The sequence below is a fragment of the Vidua macroura genome, chromosome 12 (assembly GCF_024509145.1).
Source record: "Vidua macroura isolate BioBank_ID:100142 chromosome 12, ASM2450914v1, whole genome shotgun sequence".
NCBI classification, from domain to species: Eukaryota; Metazoa; Chordata; class Aves; order Passeriformes; family Viduidae; genus Vidua; species Vidua macroura.
The window spans coordinates 8,132,370-8,151,184 of record NC_071582.1 but is presented as its reverse complement, the minus strand read 5'-3'; the positions used below and the strand labels follow the sequence as shown (position 1 = coordinate 8,151,184).

Sequence of the window (18,815 nt, the reverse complement as noted above, 5' to 3'; positions counted from 1 at the left end):
GTGATGATTTTCCACATTACCTTTCCAGCATAATGATGGATGATGAAGCCCTGGTTCCAGCTGTTGAAATGTTCGTGGGTCCCAATCTGCATCTGCAGTTTCTGGAGCAGTGTCTGGTCAGCCCCTTCTCCCACGGCGTGCATTGTGGCACACACGTCATCTAAAATGCTCATAATCCCAGGGGGATTCTGATGTGTTGGGGAACAAGAACAGCAGCTCAAGTGAGGGGGAAAAAAATTATGATGCCAGTTGTTTCCCCCAAACAGAAAGCTGTCTTTGCTACATAAACACTAGAGCACAGTCAGGAAGGATTTCCCTCCAATCAAGTGAGAGTAACTTTCACACCAATATGCAAGTAGTTTAAGGAGAGATGACACTTCATGGGATGACAGTAGGAAACAGAAAACATGAAAACACTCAACATCTGTTTAAAGTTTCTTTCCTCACTCCACCAAAAAGTAAATTCGTGTCTGAGGAAAGTATTTAAGTGGACATGCTGTAGTTTGATAGACTTAGAGCTAAATATCTGAGATTGGGAGGGAAATCTTATTCTCTTCCTAGTTATCCTTATACAGACAGAAAATGGGCAAAATCTGATGTGCATTTAAGCACAAGCCACTCCAGCTTTTCAAAACTGTTCTGGCCTACATGAGGATAAAGAACTATCTCAGAAACACCCTACTTCTGACCTAAAGCACAACTCAACATTTGTTCTCATCCCAAAAGAGAACATAAAGACTTGAGACTACAGAACAGTCTGTGGAGCAAAACCACAAAATTTCCTTTATCTACAATATTGTCTCTTCACTTCTTTCTGCTTGATTTGCAACAGCACCTCAAAGGAAAGGTGATGCTGTAGCTTCCCCAAACTGAATTACATCTCCCAGGGACATGAAGAGCATTATCTGATGTACAGTATGTCAGTGAGGTCATGATAAATTTCAGTGGATACAATTTTTTCTCACTAGTTTGTCTTTTTAGTCACATGTCAATCATGCTATGGTATAGTTCTCTTTTTGGATGGTATATCTTACATGACATATCTTAGGCCTCCTATAAGACATCTTATGTAAGATTTATATATAGACTTAGTATGACTCAGTAACTGAACAACAGTATTTGCATTTTCCTATGAACCTTCTTTACAGAAAAAGCAGTTGATCAAATATTTAAGAGAAAAAAATCTTGTTGTTTTCTCCACCTGTCTGTTGTAAATACTTACCACTTTGTTCTCTATAAGGTCACACACTATTTTGTTGTTAAAGTATTCTATTGGTGTCCATCTAATTCCTTCTTGCACATATTCTTCCTGTTAAGTAAAAAGAAACAGATGCAAACATTCTTTTGCACTGTAGATGTAGCACTAGATTTACAACACACTCCACAGACACAAACTCTGCACTACTCATGTTCAGGAAGACTTGCCAAATGTATGACTGGGTGGAGGTGGGAGAAATGACCCTACTGATAGTTAAATCCAGCTCTCTGCTGCCTAAAAGATGAATTGGAATCCTACTCTGTTCTCCCCACACATTCCTTTGTCATTCACAGCCCTTCTATGGTTACTGACAACAGCAGAAAGATTTCAGCTGCATTTATTGTCAAAGCACTTTGCAAACAGTAACAAAATGAATTTTACAGTATCTTGACAGTGCACCTAAGTATCCACATCCTGATCTACTTTAAAAATTCAGATTGTGACAGGCACATTGAGGATCAGATCCCCCAGACAACACATTTAAAAATGTACATTAAATGAAGATGCAGCTTTTTATTTCTGTATGCAATTACTGTATCTAAAAAGACACCTAAAGAAAGAATGGGGGAAAATCCATATTAAAATTTGATTAAATTGACCCAGTCACTTGAACACAGAAAGGCTCAGTAGACACTCTGCAGGTCACTTGTGCACCCAGTGCCATGACTGGTTATTTTCCCACAAAGCAATTGTGTCTGGGCATTCCTGAAAACTCTGTCCCAAGGCTGGTGCCAGCCCTGAGCTCACGCTGCACACAGGGCTCCTGTCTCAGCTGCATCCTGTCTGCCCTCCCATGCAGAAACAAAGAAAGTGAGATTTGGCAGTAATACTGTGAGCAGAGAACTACAAATACTTTCACAAGTATTTTTGTATTTCTCTGATCTATTTCATTCTTACATATACATATATAAATATATATATATATTCAAAAAATAAAAAAGGTGTAGAGGAAATGAAGGAAAGTATCCCCATGTGTGTCATGCTGAAGGGAAGCCCAGGGATGGAGGCAGGCTGCAGCTTTCCATCCCTGCCCATGAGTCAGACTGCAGCACGCCTGGGCACAGTCATCTGACTGCAGCAGCACACCATGGGGTGGACTGGCTTCTGCACCACTCCAGAGAGAACAAATCCTGCAGCTGATGTGCTTCACAGTTTTAGGGTCAGCCAACAACAAAGGTTGTTTTCTTTCCCTTTGTTTTGCTTAACAAGGTAGATCTACTGCTGTAGATGATGAAGCCTCAATTCTTCCACCAGTTGAAAAAGGAATAGCTCATTTGTGAATTCCAAAATAATAAATGTCCAGTTACCTGTTCTGCCTTCAGTGTCAGTTCAATAAAAATCTGCTGAAGTTTTTCATTTACAAAGTTGATGCAGAACTGCTCAAAACCATTTTTCTGTAGAAAAGGAAACAATGTAAAAATTAGTCTCCTGCCTTATATACAATAATTTTTAGTTCTTATGCTGGCAATAAGCTTCAAAGAAACACTGTCAGTGACAGATGGTTTGCTGACTTTATAGACATTTTGTAGAATCTCAGATCTTTCTTTTAAGATCAATGACTTCATTTCTTTGAAGTTTCTTCAATACTTCATATTTATTAAATGAGACATTACCAGTGAGATCACAATGTCCAAGAAGATGGGTTGGGATTTTTTTGCTTTTATTCTGGCCATTGGATCTGTGACTGTTTCCTAGTTTAATTTTTTCCCCTCTAAATTACAAAAAAAACCCCTCTCCTAGGTCAGATCTGCCCAAACCCCAAGTACTCCATCACCATACCTGAAATATTTCAAAGCCATAAATATCAAGGACACCAATGTTATATTCTTCATGGTCCTTCTCCATAGCCTTATTAATAGACTAACAAAACAGAAACAAAACATAAAACAAAGTGTACTTTATACAAATGAAATACATCAATATTCTTACATATTTATATTAAAATTATTTTAAAATAATATATTTGAATTGAATACAAATATACAGAAAAGGTTTTTTCGCTTTCACTTTTTAATGAAGTGTTACAAACAGTTAGGAAATGAACAGTACATTATCCTGTTATCCAGGTCAGTGAGCCTTTAGATCTACTATCTACAAAAATCTTTCCTTTTCACTGTAATTGGCTCAGTTAAATAAAAGGAGCCAAAAGAAAAAGAACAGCTTTAAGTCTGCTGTTTGATGAATTTTGCTGAGGGTACACTGAATCTCTTCACCTCACTCTGCATCCCCCTGCTGTGCAGGTCAGTGCTGGTACAGGCACAATGGGACAAGAGGGCTGTTGTGAGGAGGGAAGCTCTGGTCACTGCAGTTCCCCCGTGGAGCAGATTCCTGCTGCACCAGGAGCATCCAGGGCTCCTAGCCTCCAGCCCAGCCCAGGCTCCAACTCTGAACAAGAGAGCATTTTAGCATGGAGATGGAATTTGGCCCCTGGCTCCACCACCAAATCCTGCTGCTGAAGGGGCTCTTTGCAGGCAAGTGGGATCAGAAAGCAGGGGAGCACAACCAGCTAATTCTGCTCTGCTAAGAAGGAGGAATCAGACTCAGAGAAGTAGGGATGCTGACAGGAAGGAGATCAGGATCCCACACAGGACAGTCAGAGCAGGAGCCTGCAAGCACAGCTTGTGTCAGAGGCAGTGCCCTGTGTTTGGTATCCATGGTCACACTCCCACTGCACTGGGCAGGCTTGGACAAAGCAATGACAGGCAAGAAAAGGCCTGCAGAGAACATTCCTAGTGCCCTTGAACTTGTTTTGATACTTCAGTAGAATCAAGCAAATCCAACTTACATCCACCAAGTAATCAAAAACACGGGAATGAAGGGCCTTGGCCAGTGCATCCCTGGTGTAGCAGGCTTGTTCCACATTTAGTGTGACATTAATGGACTCAGATTTGCCTCCCCACTTGCTGTCCATCTGTCTGCTGGTCAGTTTTTCCTTCAGGCGGTCCTGGTTAATTCCCAGGAGAAAAGCAGGGAAAGCTAAAACTGCAAGAAAGATCACGCTTGCTGGATTATGACTTAAAGACTAAATACAGAACAAAGAAAAAAATTAACTTTATCTCAAATAACAATAAAACTTACAGAAAAAAAGAGGAGCAATTTATGTATTCAAAATTTCCCTATGCTCCTCAAGGACATTTTCAACTCTTTACTTACATGGATTTCAATTAAGATAAACGACCTTGAAGTAAAATAGTCAGCTATTTCTGTACCTTCAGTCCTTCAAACATGTAAGCTGCCACAGGACATAGTTTTGAACTGTGTGGTTCAAACAAATCACTCTTGGAGGAGATGGAAATAAAATGTAGAGCTCACACATGAAATAAAGTTGACACCATTGAAAATTCCTTGTAAAAACTTAAAATGTAATAAAAAGTAGGCTGTTTCCTAATATCCTTTCTCTTTCTTCTTATAAGTTAGGACACTGCAAAAAGTTTTCAATTACCTTGCCTTTTATTTTTTAATTCCTTATTCTCTAAGTACTTTGCCAATTCTGTTTCCCCTTGTTTAAAAGTAAAGCACAAAAACACATCTGTGCCATAAGCAGCCCAGGGTCTGGTATTCTCTGCACTCTCAGCACCTGGTGCAGATGTTACTGCAGCTGTCACACACCTTAGGGAGTGGAAAAACAAAAGTGCCTTGAAAACAAAAAGCTCCTGAGGAAAAGTCTTGGAGTTGGTATTGCACCTCCACTAAACCACATCATTCTTTCCTCCATGTTCCATTGATTTCAGATCTACTTTACTGGTGTGAGGAGGATGCAAAATAATCCCTAAGGTAACAGCCACTTGCGCTTTACACATCTGTAATGTCACAGCATGACTTCACTAAACCCTTTAGTACATTATTCCACAAGTATTTTTAAAATTGGAAATAACCACCAGCTTTATAAAATATGATTTATTACCAAACTGTTTAAATTTACTCTGGGGTACCAGGAACCACACAAACAAAGTTGAGTCACTGGCAACATCTCTGGTAGTTCAGAGAACTCAGGATAAAGAGCACATGAAAAGGCCAATCATCATATGCTTTACCTTGGGAAAGAATGCAGGCAATTACAGACCACCAGATATGCTCACATATACTGTTAAGATGCCAGGAAAAATGCTTAACCAATACTACTGGTAAGAATTTATGAAGACAGTCTAATGGCAAGGAGCACCATGCAGAGCTCAGAAACTCTCCCTTCCCAGTGCTAATGATTTACTGTAAGGGAAGAGTAGCTGGCCAGCACTTGATACAACTTCACATTCCTAAGATGCCTGACTGTTTTCCCTAGTTAGGGACCATAAAGTTACAGTCTGGAAATTATTATAAAGCAGGATATGCATGTAATTGAAAAAATGATCCTCAAAGAGTCATCAGTAGCATTCAGAGGAACAGTTTTAAATACACTCTGTGAAGGAAAGCTGAAAAACTGGGCTCACTTCCTGGCCTTCCAGGAAGTGAAAACCAACCCTTCCAATACAATGCAAGTGTAAAGAGGGAGAGTTTAAATTCTTTTCTCCTTCCAAGAGAGAAGTACTATTATTTGCCATCATTTGTAGCATGGAAGATTTCCAGCAAATAAGAACTTTTTTTCATCTATTAATATAATCAAAAACTAGAGCAAATAGCAATGACTGGAAGTTTTAAAGATGTATTTGTCTAAAGGTCTGTCAAGAATGGTCTGTACAGATTTGATTCTGACTCAGGGTAGAGTTTTTGGTGTCCCAAAGAAAGGCTTTGCATGTTTTTCTGCAATTGGCTGTATAACAACCAGACCACTACTGACCAAATTCTTAAACTTTTTATTATTTCAGGCTTACACAAAGCAGGACTGACCAGTGGTGCTTCCTTGTGCTTTATCTTTTGTGGCTATGCAGGCTATAAATGCTTTACTATTTAGTTGGTTAGGATGAACAGTAAACTGGGGGGAGGACTACTGGAGAAGAGAAATGAGACCAACTTTCATCTTCATAATGCAGAAATGATGTGGCTATTTCTTCCCTGGCTTTTCTAAAATCGGTATATTTATGTGTAAGTTTGATTTCCATTCTACTTTCTAAATTCTTCCCATGCATTATTCACACACAATTTATGCATTTGTATCCCAGGGAGCAGGAGAAATATGGTGGAGATGGTTCATCAAACACATTCACTTCTAATGATTTATTTTCAATTAATGTCTTTGCTATTTGTTATTTTGATGGAACTCACTCTGTATCCATCTTGTATGGCTTCTAAATGGCTTGATCTGATTGAAAGATTTAACACTGTGATTTAAACAGAAGCACAGTAGTTCATTTGGAATCAAAAGGCATATAAATACAATGCCACAAAATGTTTTTCTCTGGGTTTACTTAACTTCTTAATTTGAGAGACTAGGAAGGTTAAAAATTAGTAATTTTTATTTCCCAATTTCATAAAACAAATAGCATGAGAATGCTAATACAGTGAAGCTGACTGCACAAGGTAAGTTAGTTATGAATAAAGTATCTAAAACTAAACAAATGCAATTTTCCTAAACATAAAACTCATTCTGAACCAAGAATTAAGAGAACACACTGTTATGTATGTTGTGCTTATCCACTCTGTCCTTAAACTATCCAAGTAGCATAAATCCACATTAGATGCAAGGTGTAAATCACAACAAACACATTTAAAACTCAAAGTCCATTAACATTGCAACACCTTGCTGCTGTGAGCCCAGCTGCTACAGGACAGAGCATGTGCTGAGGGACACGAGGACAAGGCCCTGTGGGAAAGGGAATTGGAAAGAAATAGTTACTCAGTAGCTGTAGCTAACAAGGAGGTATCAATGGAGGAATTTGAGACAGGGAACATAACTGCAGAATGTAAAGCCTGCATTTCAGTTCAGCTCTGAACCTCTGTTTACAGACACATGCACACACCTGTGTGGATGCCTGGGCACCAGTTACATCCTGAGCCCAGGGACACCCACAGCTGGGAGCTGATTTCACAGGACAGGAGCCCACACAAACCACATAATAAACAGGGGTTTTATGAATGTGTGCTGATGCACTGAAAGAAGTGGAGTTCAAGCCCTTCGTAGTGTGCATTATTTCACACTCAAAGGTCAGAACAGGATTTCTCAAATTCAAAATCACACTCCGTTTAAGTCAGTGGCCTTTTACAAGACAAAAGAGGGGCCCTCAGCACCTGGTTTTGGCAGTGACTCTCAACTGGCAGCCTCACATTCTAAGAAACTATGCTCTGTTTGGATAAGCAGCTCTAAATTGCAGTTCACCTTCTGCCATCTGGGCTGCAGCCCACTGCTGCTCCTGTAACAGTTTCCAGAGGTACTTACACTCCTCGCTCTCCACTCCTGCATAGTTGCCAACTTCTTTGAAGCTGATGTTTCCCAAATGCAATATTCCTGCTACTATCTGCAGTACCAATGCCTGCTCCTCTGCAAAGATCCCAATCACACTCATTGCATGCTGGGAAGAAAAACAAACAAATTTGCATCAGTCGAAGACTCTTGTCTTAGAAATCCTTTTAAAATGTTGGTGTTAAAAAGTAGAGTTATTCAAAGCACTTCAGATTCCTAACACAATCAAATTTCATTAAAACTGAGGTTTCAAAGGGTACCAGATGTTCTACTTCAGCATTTCTGTATTTTGTTTAATTAAATACAGAAGCATCTACACTTTTTAGAAGATGCATTAACAAAATAAGTTCTGGAAAAAATAAACACCTGCTTTAAAGTTTCACACTAAAAATAAATAGTTTCATTGCAAACTGGGAAACAACAAACTTAACAGACAATGATTTTATTCCTTCTACATAGTCAGTTTCCCCACCAAGACTAAGAATTATGAAGCTGTAGTGAATGACTCTAAAACACAGCCCAGTGTCTGGCTTAGGCTGTGAATTTCAGCCACTTACTAGAAAATCCCCAGCACTCCGGGTTTTGGAGTTCAGAGTACATGACAACTTAAGAAGGTCTTCTCAACAAACTGTTTTTCAAAAATACCAAAGAAGCTCCAATACAACAGTAACAATTATTTTTTTAGGCCTTTAAATGTGCTACACACATAAATGTGTTAATACATCTATTCTAAATAGTAAATTCCTAAGAACGGGACACCAGCAGTTGGCAGGTCACACAATGAACTGGCAGCAGCTCTGGATAAAGATCCCTGATCTGTGCTTTCACACTCCCTTTCTCCAGCTTTTTAGCTGTACTGTTTTAAATAAGCATGGAAGGTCAGCCAGCACTGGTAATTCAGCTGAAACAGAGCACTCTTTTGTAATTTTCTTCTAATGCAAGTTCCTCATTGTGTTTGCATTTTCACATTTTTCAAACTACAGATTATCTGTACATGTTAAATTTCATTAAATTTGCACCCTTCTGAAAAAGAACAAACTCAAAATGACAACACCTTTCTACAAAACCTGTCTTCAGGGTTAACATATCTCCTGCTCATGGCAAAATACGACTAGAATAAGTTATATCTACATTAATTTCTCATTCCCACATTAGTAGATCAACGTCTTTGCTAAAAATGAACAGTGAAATGAACATACATCCACCACTATGCAAATCATACGGTAAAGAACTCACCAGTGTTTCTTGGAAATCGGATTTGTCATTGATGTCATCGACTTTGTAGGACCCAGAGAGACTCAGATAGTAATAGTAGTCCATACTGGTAATGCCAAGGCTGCTCTTTTGTTCTGAGGAGGCCCCTTCAATTAGCTGCAGATTAAAAACCCCCAAATTGGGATCACCCAACAATCTCCAGCAGAGATGAGCAAATCAGAAACAGGTGACTGAGACTGGAATTACTGGAAGAGATATGGCTGGTGCTGTGCCAGGGATGTATCCTTCCTACCTTCTGGTAATTGCTTAACCTAAAAGGCCAGGCTCTCAATTCCATTCCCACAAATGTTTTAGTTCTAATGTCACAACTAATAAATAGCTAAAAATGAGACTGCCTTGAATGCCTTCCATTATCTTTAACTCATTAAGAAAAGGCAAAATGGGTTTTCCATCCACAATGTGTTCCCTAAATCCTTAGGAGCAATGTGTTTTCCACACCTGCTGCAAGGCAGGCACAGCTGGCAGCACATTCAGAACACATCACCTGTGGATCTCTGTGAGGACAAGCACCCATCACACTCTCAGACCTGTGCAAAGGCCATGCAGCCATGCACAGACACGACCAGGAAGGAACAAACCTCCAAACAGAGCTGTCAAAACTCCCCAGTCTCTTAACCCTCGTGTCAAACAACCTCTCCAGGCCACAGGAAAAGCAGCAGGACATGACAAATTGTACATATACCTCGGAAAAGGAGAACACACAGCTCCTGGAGCAACTCCAGTGCCAACTCAGCTTTTCCTCCTGGCAATGGCACTTCAACTATATGTGAAGCTGGCTACTGTCACTTACAAAGCTCTGTCTTGGCCCTAGTTTTGTAGAGCTTGATCAGCAGCACTCCAGCAGGTGAGGACCATGCACATCAGAGGCCAGTAAAGTCTTTTCAAACGCAAAAAGTGGGATATTTGGACAATCCAACAAAGAGTATTATCATAAATGTCTCAGAAAAATAAACTGAGAATCAAATTTCTCTTTCACAGGAAGTAAAGGCCAATACAGAGATATATAAACTGGCCTCTCTCTCTATATATATAGGCCAGTTTAAATAGAAATCTACTGAAAAGTTCTCATTTTCTATTATATTCTCCTAGACTTTTCCATATGGGAATTCACAATGAGTTTCCAGGCAAGGGTTTGAAATACTGCAGTATTCTGTTCTGAAAGGCAGCCAGGCAGGTCTATGGCAGATGGTGTCTCACCATGCTACTGAGCTTCACAGCAGAGACCAGGTTACCCTTGCAGTGTGCACTCAAATCTCACTGCTTTGAGAACAACTATTCAGTCAAAAGGAAAAATGGGTCCTAGATACTTTACATAACTCAAAAAGGACTTAGACACTTCTGACCTGGTAAAAAATGTGAAAACTCCTCTCTCCAGGATTCCTCATTACAACTCGAGATTTTTCCAGTAGGAAGTTGGAGATTTTCCCTCCATCTGGTTCTCCACCTGGGCTAAACTGTATTTCAAAGTATTTCCCCTGCAATAAATAATTCAAGCTGTTAAATGATTAGTAAATGCAAATCCAAAATTGTGCACTTGTACTGTATTCCAAGCAAGGTTACAAGGGTATTTCATCTTTATGGATACCGCAAGGTACAACCTAAGCTTAGACTCTTGAACCACCACATCTTTTCTGCATTTATACAGCTCAACATTAACATATCCCATGTTAATGCAGATGTAGACAGATCAGTGGCTTCTCTTCACTGCTGAGACTCTTGCTCAGCATAAAGGAAACCATGAGGCTCACCTACACAGCAGGTCAGTTCAACAGATTGACAACCAACAGCAAACTGTTCTGCCTGGAAGCAAAGCAAAGCCATGTTCTCTTGCTTTCAGGGAGACATTAACTGCATTAACGCTCATGTTAGCCAAGGAACACATCTCAAATTTTTAAAGCCTATGTGTAACTTTTTCAAATGGAACCTGTGGTGTGCAATTTAGTGAGCAGTCACTTCATGAGATTATCTTGACCCTTCTGGAATGACAGACTGAAGGTAATTCCTGCCTACTGCCTGTATAATATCAGTAAAGGCTGCAGCCTTGGTACTTCAAAAACTGTACCCAGTACATATAGAGAAAGAAATGCACAACCTATACAGAATGACATAGAAGCCTAGACATCTACCGTGGTTTAAAACACACTTTATATCTTATTCAGACTTACCTCACCTGTAGTAAATTTATATTATATCCCTGAACACTGTCTCTGTAACAGCACAAAGAGTAAAGTTATCTCAAAGGTAGAGGGACTTACAAATCTGCTGGAGTTGTTGTTCCGTACAGTTTTTGCATTCCCAAAGGCCTCCAGTAAAGGGTTGGATTGTAGAATAATATCTTTAACATGCTAAAATTTTAGGAAATTAAAGAAATGCAAATTCAGAAACATACATTTTTAAAGTTCTTACAGATTTTCTAAAAAAACCAACCCCATGACATATAAATTATATGTTAAAAAGGCAAGAAATCCTGCATCTGTAAAAAATTCTCTCGATCATATAAGGAATAGAATCCAACAATTTTTCCTCCAGAGCTTTTAGTTCCTATTTTTGAGGAAAATCCTAGAGAATTAAACAAAATGCCTGAGGCTAAAACCTGGTTCTTCTGTGCATTGTTCTGCCAATCAACACAGCTGATAAACTGACCTGTTTTTTCCATCATCTTCATTTTAGACCATGCTTACACATGAACATTTAATCTTCTGGGGGGTCTGGAACCACAACCAATGAAGTCAGAGTAGCATGAAATTCACAAATCTGCCAGTGCTTCAGCAATCTGTTTTGGGATTACTGATAATGCCATCCAGTTGTCTTAGAAAGCAAAGTAATGCGTTACTATTGTCTCTATCTGGGAGCTTGAAACGTGGAGAAGACATCAGCTTTGGAAAAAACCCAATGCATGCTGGGTTGTGAAAAGAAGATGGAATTTTATTTCAAAAGAAATGCTCAAGGCAACCTACCAACCTCATCAACTCTAACTCTGTAATTACTAAGAGATTTTTTAAATTTTGTACAAAAAGCTGGAATCTCTGAAATAAAATATTTACTATATAAAAGTATATTTATTGCAAAAATAACACAATGCACTCTCTCTCTGGATCATTCCCTTGGTTACTGAGTTATTTTCTGCAATGGTCCCAGTGTCACCGTTGCACAAAACTCAGCAAAAAGAACACACTCAACCTCAGAGACTGCCATAAAGCAAAAATTACAGTAAGCACTCAACAGGAGTGGACTGGTAAAAGCAGCCCCTACCTACCAGTGCCTGTCAGTGAAGGATTGACACTGTAATGTCATCAAGGGAATTTTTATGGCTATTTCATTCAATTAGCCTTAGTTCATAGGTAGAACAGACACCAACAGTAAAGTTATTAACAAAAGCAACTATTTGTTCTTTCAGGCAGCTTTCACACACCCTAACTGTGCCTAGGTAACCTCATAAAACAAGATGGTTTTGCTGTGTCTCTTTGATGTATACACACAAATCAGAAATTTAAAGGAAGTAACAGAAACCCAAAAAGCTAGGTCAGTTTTCAATAAAATGCTAACACAGGAGAAAAAAACCACACATCTACTGAAAGGATTGATTGTTCTTAATCTGGTTTAGAACAATTAAAGTACCTCTTACCACTTAACTAAAAAAAAAAACAAAACAAAACCAAAAACCAAAGACAAAACCCACCCAACTTGCAGATGCAATTCAGCACAAGGCTGCAGCACCTGGAGCAGAGCTGATTCTGGCCCTGTAGCTGTCCCTGCCATGGCTCCCATGCAGCATCCTGCAGGTGAGCAAAGCAGCCCAGCCCAGGGCTCTCTGCCTTGGGGCCCACATGTCTCTGGCTGCTCATCCTCAAGATACCCAGGTCAAAAGAGCCTCTTATCTGCCAGTGTCTGCCCCAACACCCTTTGTCGTTCCACCTCTCAAGGGAATCTTCAGACTAAGCTTATGCTTCAGTATTACTGTGTATCAACTCACCTGTACTTTAGGACCACCTCCTGAAATTTTGGAGATATAACTCATGATATATTTAGCAGCTACAGTCTTTCCAGCACCACTTTCCCCACTATAGAAAAAGAAACACCAAAATGTACACGTTAGTTTTAAAGTAACTCTACAGTGGGGTAATTCGAAGTTCATCTTGTCCAACCAAGGTGAAGTACATCAATTAAATACACCACATTCAGACTGAGTAACCTGGTAATACAGACTGTGATACTGTGTGGTAGCATGGTACTTGGACATCTTTGTGAGTACAAAACTGAATACACCATCTTGCATGGACACCAGAACCTCTGTGAGAATCCATGCTCAGAAAAGTACATACACTGAGAAACATCAACTCAAACCAAGATGCTCAAAAGAGAATTTGTGTGTTAAAGACTCAATTCCCATCTACATTTAGGGGGATTTCAGGTCTTGACACAAAAACTAATTTGAATATCTGAGCTGTGCATGCCATGCCAGATACCTACTTCATTTTAGTAATTTTTTGTTTTAGGTGTTCCTGAATAAAATAATGAGGCATTATTAATCACATCCTGAATGACGGAAGAACTACCTTCCTGTTCCTATGCCTCTTGATACAAGGGTACAAGAAGTCTTAATATCCCATCCTAGCTCTCACAATTCCTTCCTTCCTTCCTTCCCTTATAATATTTCACTTCAATGGTGAATAGTGTTTACAACATCAGCAGCTTTGCCTTCTTGCAATCAGTAAGTTTCTCAAGAGGGAAGGAAGACTGGCATGCCAGAGAATCCAGCCTCCCTTCACTTCAACTCTTAAAGCTTCTTCCCTTCATTTCATCAAAATTCCTCCAGACTTCATAAACCTTGCTGCAAGTCAGCTCTGACCTTAATGCATTTCCTGTGAGCAGGACAACTACACCAAAGTAAAAAGAACAACACACAGATGTTGGGTCAACATCACAAGAAGAGCTAAGATGTTTTCTCTTTTGTGAAAATCTGTGCTATCTTTAAACTCCTGAATAATTTCAGTGAATGCGGTTGACTCTTCTATCCTGCGCCCACTTGTTCCTGGACATGGATCAAATGCACATCTTTTCCTGCACAAATTTTAGCTACATCTGCCAAAGAAACATCAGCATGTCCTGTACAGGAAAGGGACTGACCGAGAACGAACAAGTCAGAGCTCCTTATCAGCATGACTAATAGACACATTTTTAAAGGTTTCATTCTGGAAAAACTCCCCAAACTGCCAAGCTGCAAATGTAATTTTACATCTTTAAAGCTTCCAAACAATACAGAAATACTAAAAGGCTTTTTAAAAATTATTTTCCCAGAAATGTTTTCATGCTTTTGTCTTCTCTTGACTACAGTTTTACAGATCAAACTGAAAACCTGAAAGGGTGAAAAAGTACTTATTGAGCATCCATCTGTGGAGCACAGACCATGATTATTATTATTCTTCTGAGTCACCTTTTCCTAACAACCAAGAAAGCCTGTATTATGCATATCAACTACATTCACAGGGACAGACTTTGATGAATGGCAAACTGCTTTTAAAAGTTCAAATCATGAATAGTTCAATAATTAAAATAACATTTCTTCAAAATCTGTTGGCAGTAAATTTTTTCTTCCTGTTGTAAAACCAGACACACCAACTGAACCTGAATCATCTGAGCTTATGAACTGCAGTTTTCAGATGAGTACAGGGGAGGATCCAGGGCCAAACACTGAATAAATCTGATCAGGTATTATTTATCACACAGTAAAAATATAACACATTTCTCTAAGATTTTTCTTCAGTGTATCCATTATCCTTCTCCTCCTTGCTCAAATTAAGTGTGGCTTGTATTTCTTACTCCACAGTGTCTGCCACAGGACTGCCCTGGAGCAATAAAGCTCCATTTTATTGTTACCTCTGTTTCAATGTAAGTGGTCCTTTCCAGTAAATTAATTTGGCCAAAAGACTGCCTTCCAGAGTTTCTTCAGATTTATGCATGCATACAATGTTTTTCAGTTTAAGGTTTTTATTGATCAAAGACCAGCGAATTGCTCCAATTAAACTAGAATAAAACAAGAAGATGCATTATTTATGAACCTAAGTAGCTTTATCTGATGGGATGGTATCCTGCCCCCAGTAAAGCTCAGGTATTCAGGGAAATTGTGGCATTCCTGCCAAATGGTTCTCATGCAGCTGCTAGATATAAATCTTATTGCTCTGATGCTATTAACACTATTTTAAGAAGATGTAAGAGTAATCTAGCTTGGTAGTTTGAAGTGTTTTGGAAGTATGGAGGTTTTTAAAGCTTGAAAAAATTCTTAAAATGGCTTTAAGTGGTCTCTGTGTGTGACAATTTTCTCAGAGACTTTTCTTGCTAAAAATAAAACTAGCACATAGTCTCAATCACTAACAAAATTATAGTGATTTGAAAGATATATTGTTTCTCCTAGCACTATCTGCCACTTGAGAAAAATGACATTTTCTTCCACAAAATCAATTAATACTTAGCTGAAATCAGTGTAAGACTACAAACACAGAAGGAAATGTTTTTCATTCCTTGCTTCCTTCCCAGAGGAAACAATCAATAATTAAAGAAACAAGATCCAATACACAGTATCATCCTTCTCTCTAAAATTAATTTTTGGAGTGACATTTAATATGGTATCCATGGCTGTAGAACAATACAAGTGATGCTTATCTACATTGCCAGGACAATGTAGAAATTTTAATACCAAATATTTATAAAGAACTCTTGGATCTGCCAGTAAAGAACACTGTATATGTAAAATACTCTCATGTATTTGGGTAAGTTCTTTAGGTTGTTTATACAGAAAATTTACTTTCTGCAATTATGTTCAGAGAAAGCTCAGTAGCATGATTTCAGTGAAATATTCTTCCCTTCTAAATCAAGAGCTTTAATCTAACTTATCTTACAGTGTTAGACTTATGTTTCTACCACTTCCTCAATAAAATTCAGCTGTATTTCCAGTCAGGTTCTCTCCAGAATAATCAGTCATTTGAGTCTTCTGGAAAGCTGAGATATAGAAGCTGACTAAAAATCTCATATTGAGTTTTGAATTTAATAGATTTAAGATAGACATGAGCTGTTCACTAAAAGCAGTTTGGGTGGTAAATGTTCTTTTCATTAACTCCTATTTGTAGTGTATAAGATGTATTGTCTTTTCAGATATGCAGTCATCACACACTGCTTTCCTGGACTCAAATGTAGCCACACAAATGGCAAATGTAAACTAAAACTACAAACAAGAAAAACTGCTTTAAAGCAATGGCAACATCTCTTGGCAGGGATCACAGAATCAAAGTGGAAATAAAGTCCTCAGCTTTATAAAAAGGTAAAACCTTAACAACACTCTGAAGAAATGCATTTATTGATACATAATAGAAAAATACTAATCATAACCTCCACTCTCTCAATTAAAGGACAGTGATAGCCCAAAAGGAATTAAAGGCATGAGAAACAATTCTTCATAATTAAAATCTTGACTGGACAACTCCTTGTTGATAGTCTGGAAGGGCTGCCATGCCACACGGGGCAGAAATGCCAACAGTCTGTTTTAATTGCCACTGACGAGCTTAGTTCAAGGAAGGTCTAAATTAAATATCATGCCTCAGTAAAACATAAACTGAATGAGAAATAAATTCCAGTGTAGCCATGTTACCACTGTGAGTGAACTTCCTCTGCACTCCTGCCCATGCACACAGAGCCAGGGAAGACCTGGGGCCACTGCTCCCTCTTCCCACCTAAGCACAGCCTGCTCCTGGACTCAGCCCAGCCTGGAGGCAGCCCATGAATAATCTCATTGTTTATTTACTCTGCAGCAGCCATGCAAAGCAGCTCAGCTGTGATTAGACATGTGCACGTGTAACTTTCTTAACACATATGCAGATATGCTGGAATTACTCAGCTAATGAAAAAGCCTTCCCTGGCCTTGGGAAGGTTGTTTGGTAACAGTTTTTCTTTTTAGATTAGTATTATCATATGAAAACAGATCATTTTTGTTGCCATCTAATCCAGAATTTCAGAGAACTGCATTTTCTTTTGGATCTGCTTTCCCAGTGCATTCACTGATTTTGAAGAGGATGAGTTTTTCCCATCAGTGTCTAAATGCATTTGGAATTAATGTCCAGGTAAAAGGTGTTCTGCCTACATTAGGGACCCTCATTTTGCCTGGAAACACAGATCTAGTCTGTGGGATGCATGTCCCCTCCCAGGTGTGGAGGTAGATGCCACAAGTGCCCAAAGCACACAGTGGGAGGGCACAGCAGCTGTGCACCTGCCCCTTCCCCACCACCTTCTGTCTCCATTCCTGAGGATCCACATGCAAGAGAAGTCAGACTTAGCCTTTGTGATCTGGCTGTGAATAGGGCCAGCCTACACCTTATTTCTTCTATACCTTCTTTCTTTGCAGGAAAATCTCCTACTTTGACAAGGAAAGCCTGGGTACTAGCTGGTTCTGTTCCTTCTGTTCTACCAGGGATTTTCAGTGGAGTCACTCCAAATTCAGACTAGTAATGAAACAGAGATGAAAGAAGCACCTCACTATAACCATATTATCATCACTCATCTTCCACAGGACAATTTTTCACAGAAAATCTATGTTTCACTGAACACACAGGTTCATTTGGAACTGCTTATGCTCAGCAGCTTCTGTGGCATTGACAAAAGACACAGTTGTGTCTCAGTTTTCTGAGAATCACCAGTTCAGAAGCAGAAATGGTAAAGCTCCTGGCAGCTATTATGTGAAACTGATGGAATGGTAGCAGACTCTAAGTTAGGCAGAAAATTCATTTCAGTCAAGAGCTGCAGCATCCTGGAAGCTGCCAGTCTGGAGCAGTTTCAGTTCCTTCTGGACCACACGATAAAACATAAAGCAAGCAAACTCCAAACTTCCAGAAACGTCCTTCCAAAGCCAGCCCTGGTTGTTGGAAACATTGATGACATTAAATCAGAAAATACAAGATGTATCTAAACAGTTTAAATCCAATTTGGTACAAAAGATTAAAATATCAACCAAACAATATGAATTTAGTGAGCAGCTGAGTTACTTGATTTATTATTTATAAAAAGAATTTTTAATGTCCTAAAAAATAAAAAACCATAATGAAAACTACTCGTAAGTCTAGTCCACGGTTTCTACAGTGTTTGTAATAAAAATATCAAAGGAAAAAGAAATGTGTATGCAGAACAAAAGTCTCTGAAATGTCCCTAGCAAACATGATCCTTCTTGTTTCAGTTTTGCACTAGATTTCAATTAACACCTGCAGACTTTGAATAGGCTGTGCACACACTGAGAGAAGTTTCACTCTGCACACACAAAATGCACATTCCTAAGAGCATTCAAGTACAGCATCCAGCCTTCAAGTACAAGAACTCTCACATAAAATTAAAGCTCTAAGTTTGTATCTCAGATCTGCATCTCAGAACTCTCTCAATGTGACTCTCTGCATGCACTGCACTGTGAGGCATAGCACAGGATCAAAAAGTAGGGTTTTTATTCACAATCCACAACAGCTCAAAGATTCTCACTATAAATTTAGCTTCATGTGAAACATCCCACTCTCTGGGATGTTACTTTATGCCAAAAGCAAAATCCCAATTTTAGCCATTCGTAACAGGTCTCAATTTAGACTGCATGAGTCTAATAAACTTCAGCACAGCAATAGGTATCAGTACTCCAAAGACAGAAACTGAGCTCAGAGAACAATTCGGTGACAGGCAGGAGAGCTCTGGGCTTTTTGTTTCCTATATCCCAGGGGCTCAGGAGCAGGGAGAACCTCCTTGGACCCAGCAAACTGTTACCATCTGCTTGGCCTTCCCAGGTGTAAAATCCCTGCACAGCCCTGGGAGGCCCCACCCTGCTCTGGGGACAGGTAAAGGGCAGCTCCAGGTGCTCTGCACTGCACCTCCCCAGCAGCCCCAGAAGGGGCAGAGGGTCCTGCAGTCCTTGCTCTCCACACATCTTCT

General features: G+C 39.3%; 1 protein-coding gene across 1 annotated transcript in view; it reads right to left on the bottom strand.

Moving 5' to 3' along the window:
• MYO1E (myosin IE) overlaps positions 1–18,815 on the bottom strand; it is a 76,951-nt gene that overhangs the window by 23,794 nt on the left and 34,342 nt on the right. Inside the window, 10 exon segments of the mRNA XM_053988403.1 lie at positions 21–188; positions 1,223–1,309; positions 2,566–2,652; positions 3,038–3,118; positions 4,044–4,240; positions 7,569–7,701; positions 8,829–8,963; positions 10,211–10,342; positions 11,123–11,212; positions 12,841–12,928. Of these exon segments, the coding sequence (XP_053844378.1) occupies positions 21–188; positions 1,223–1,309; positions 2,566–2,652; positions 3,038–3,118; positions 4,044–4,240; positions 7,569–7,701; positions 8,829–8,963; positions 10,211–10,342; positions 11,123–11,212; positions 12,841–12,928 (1,198 nt within the window).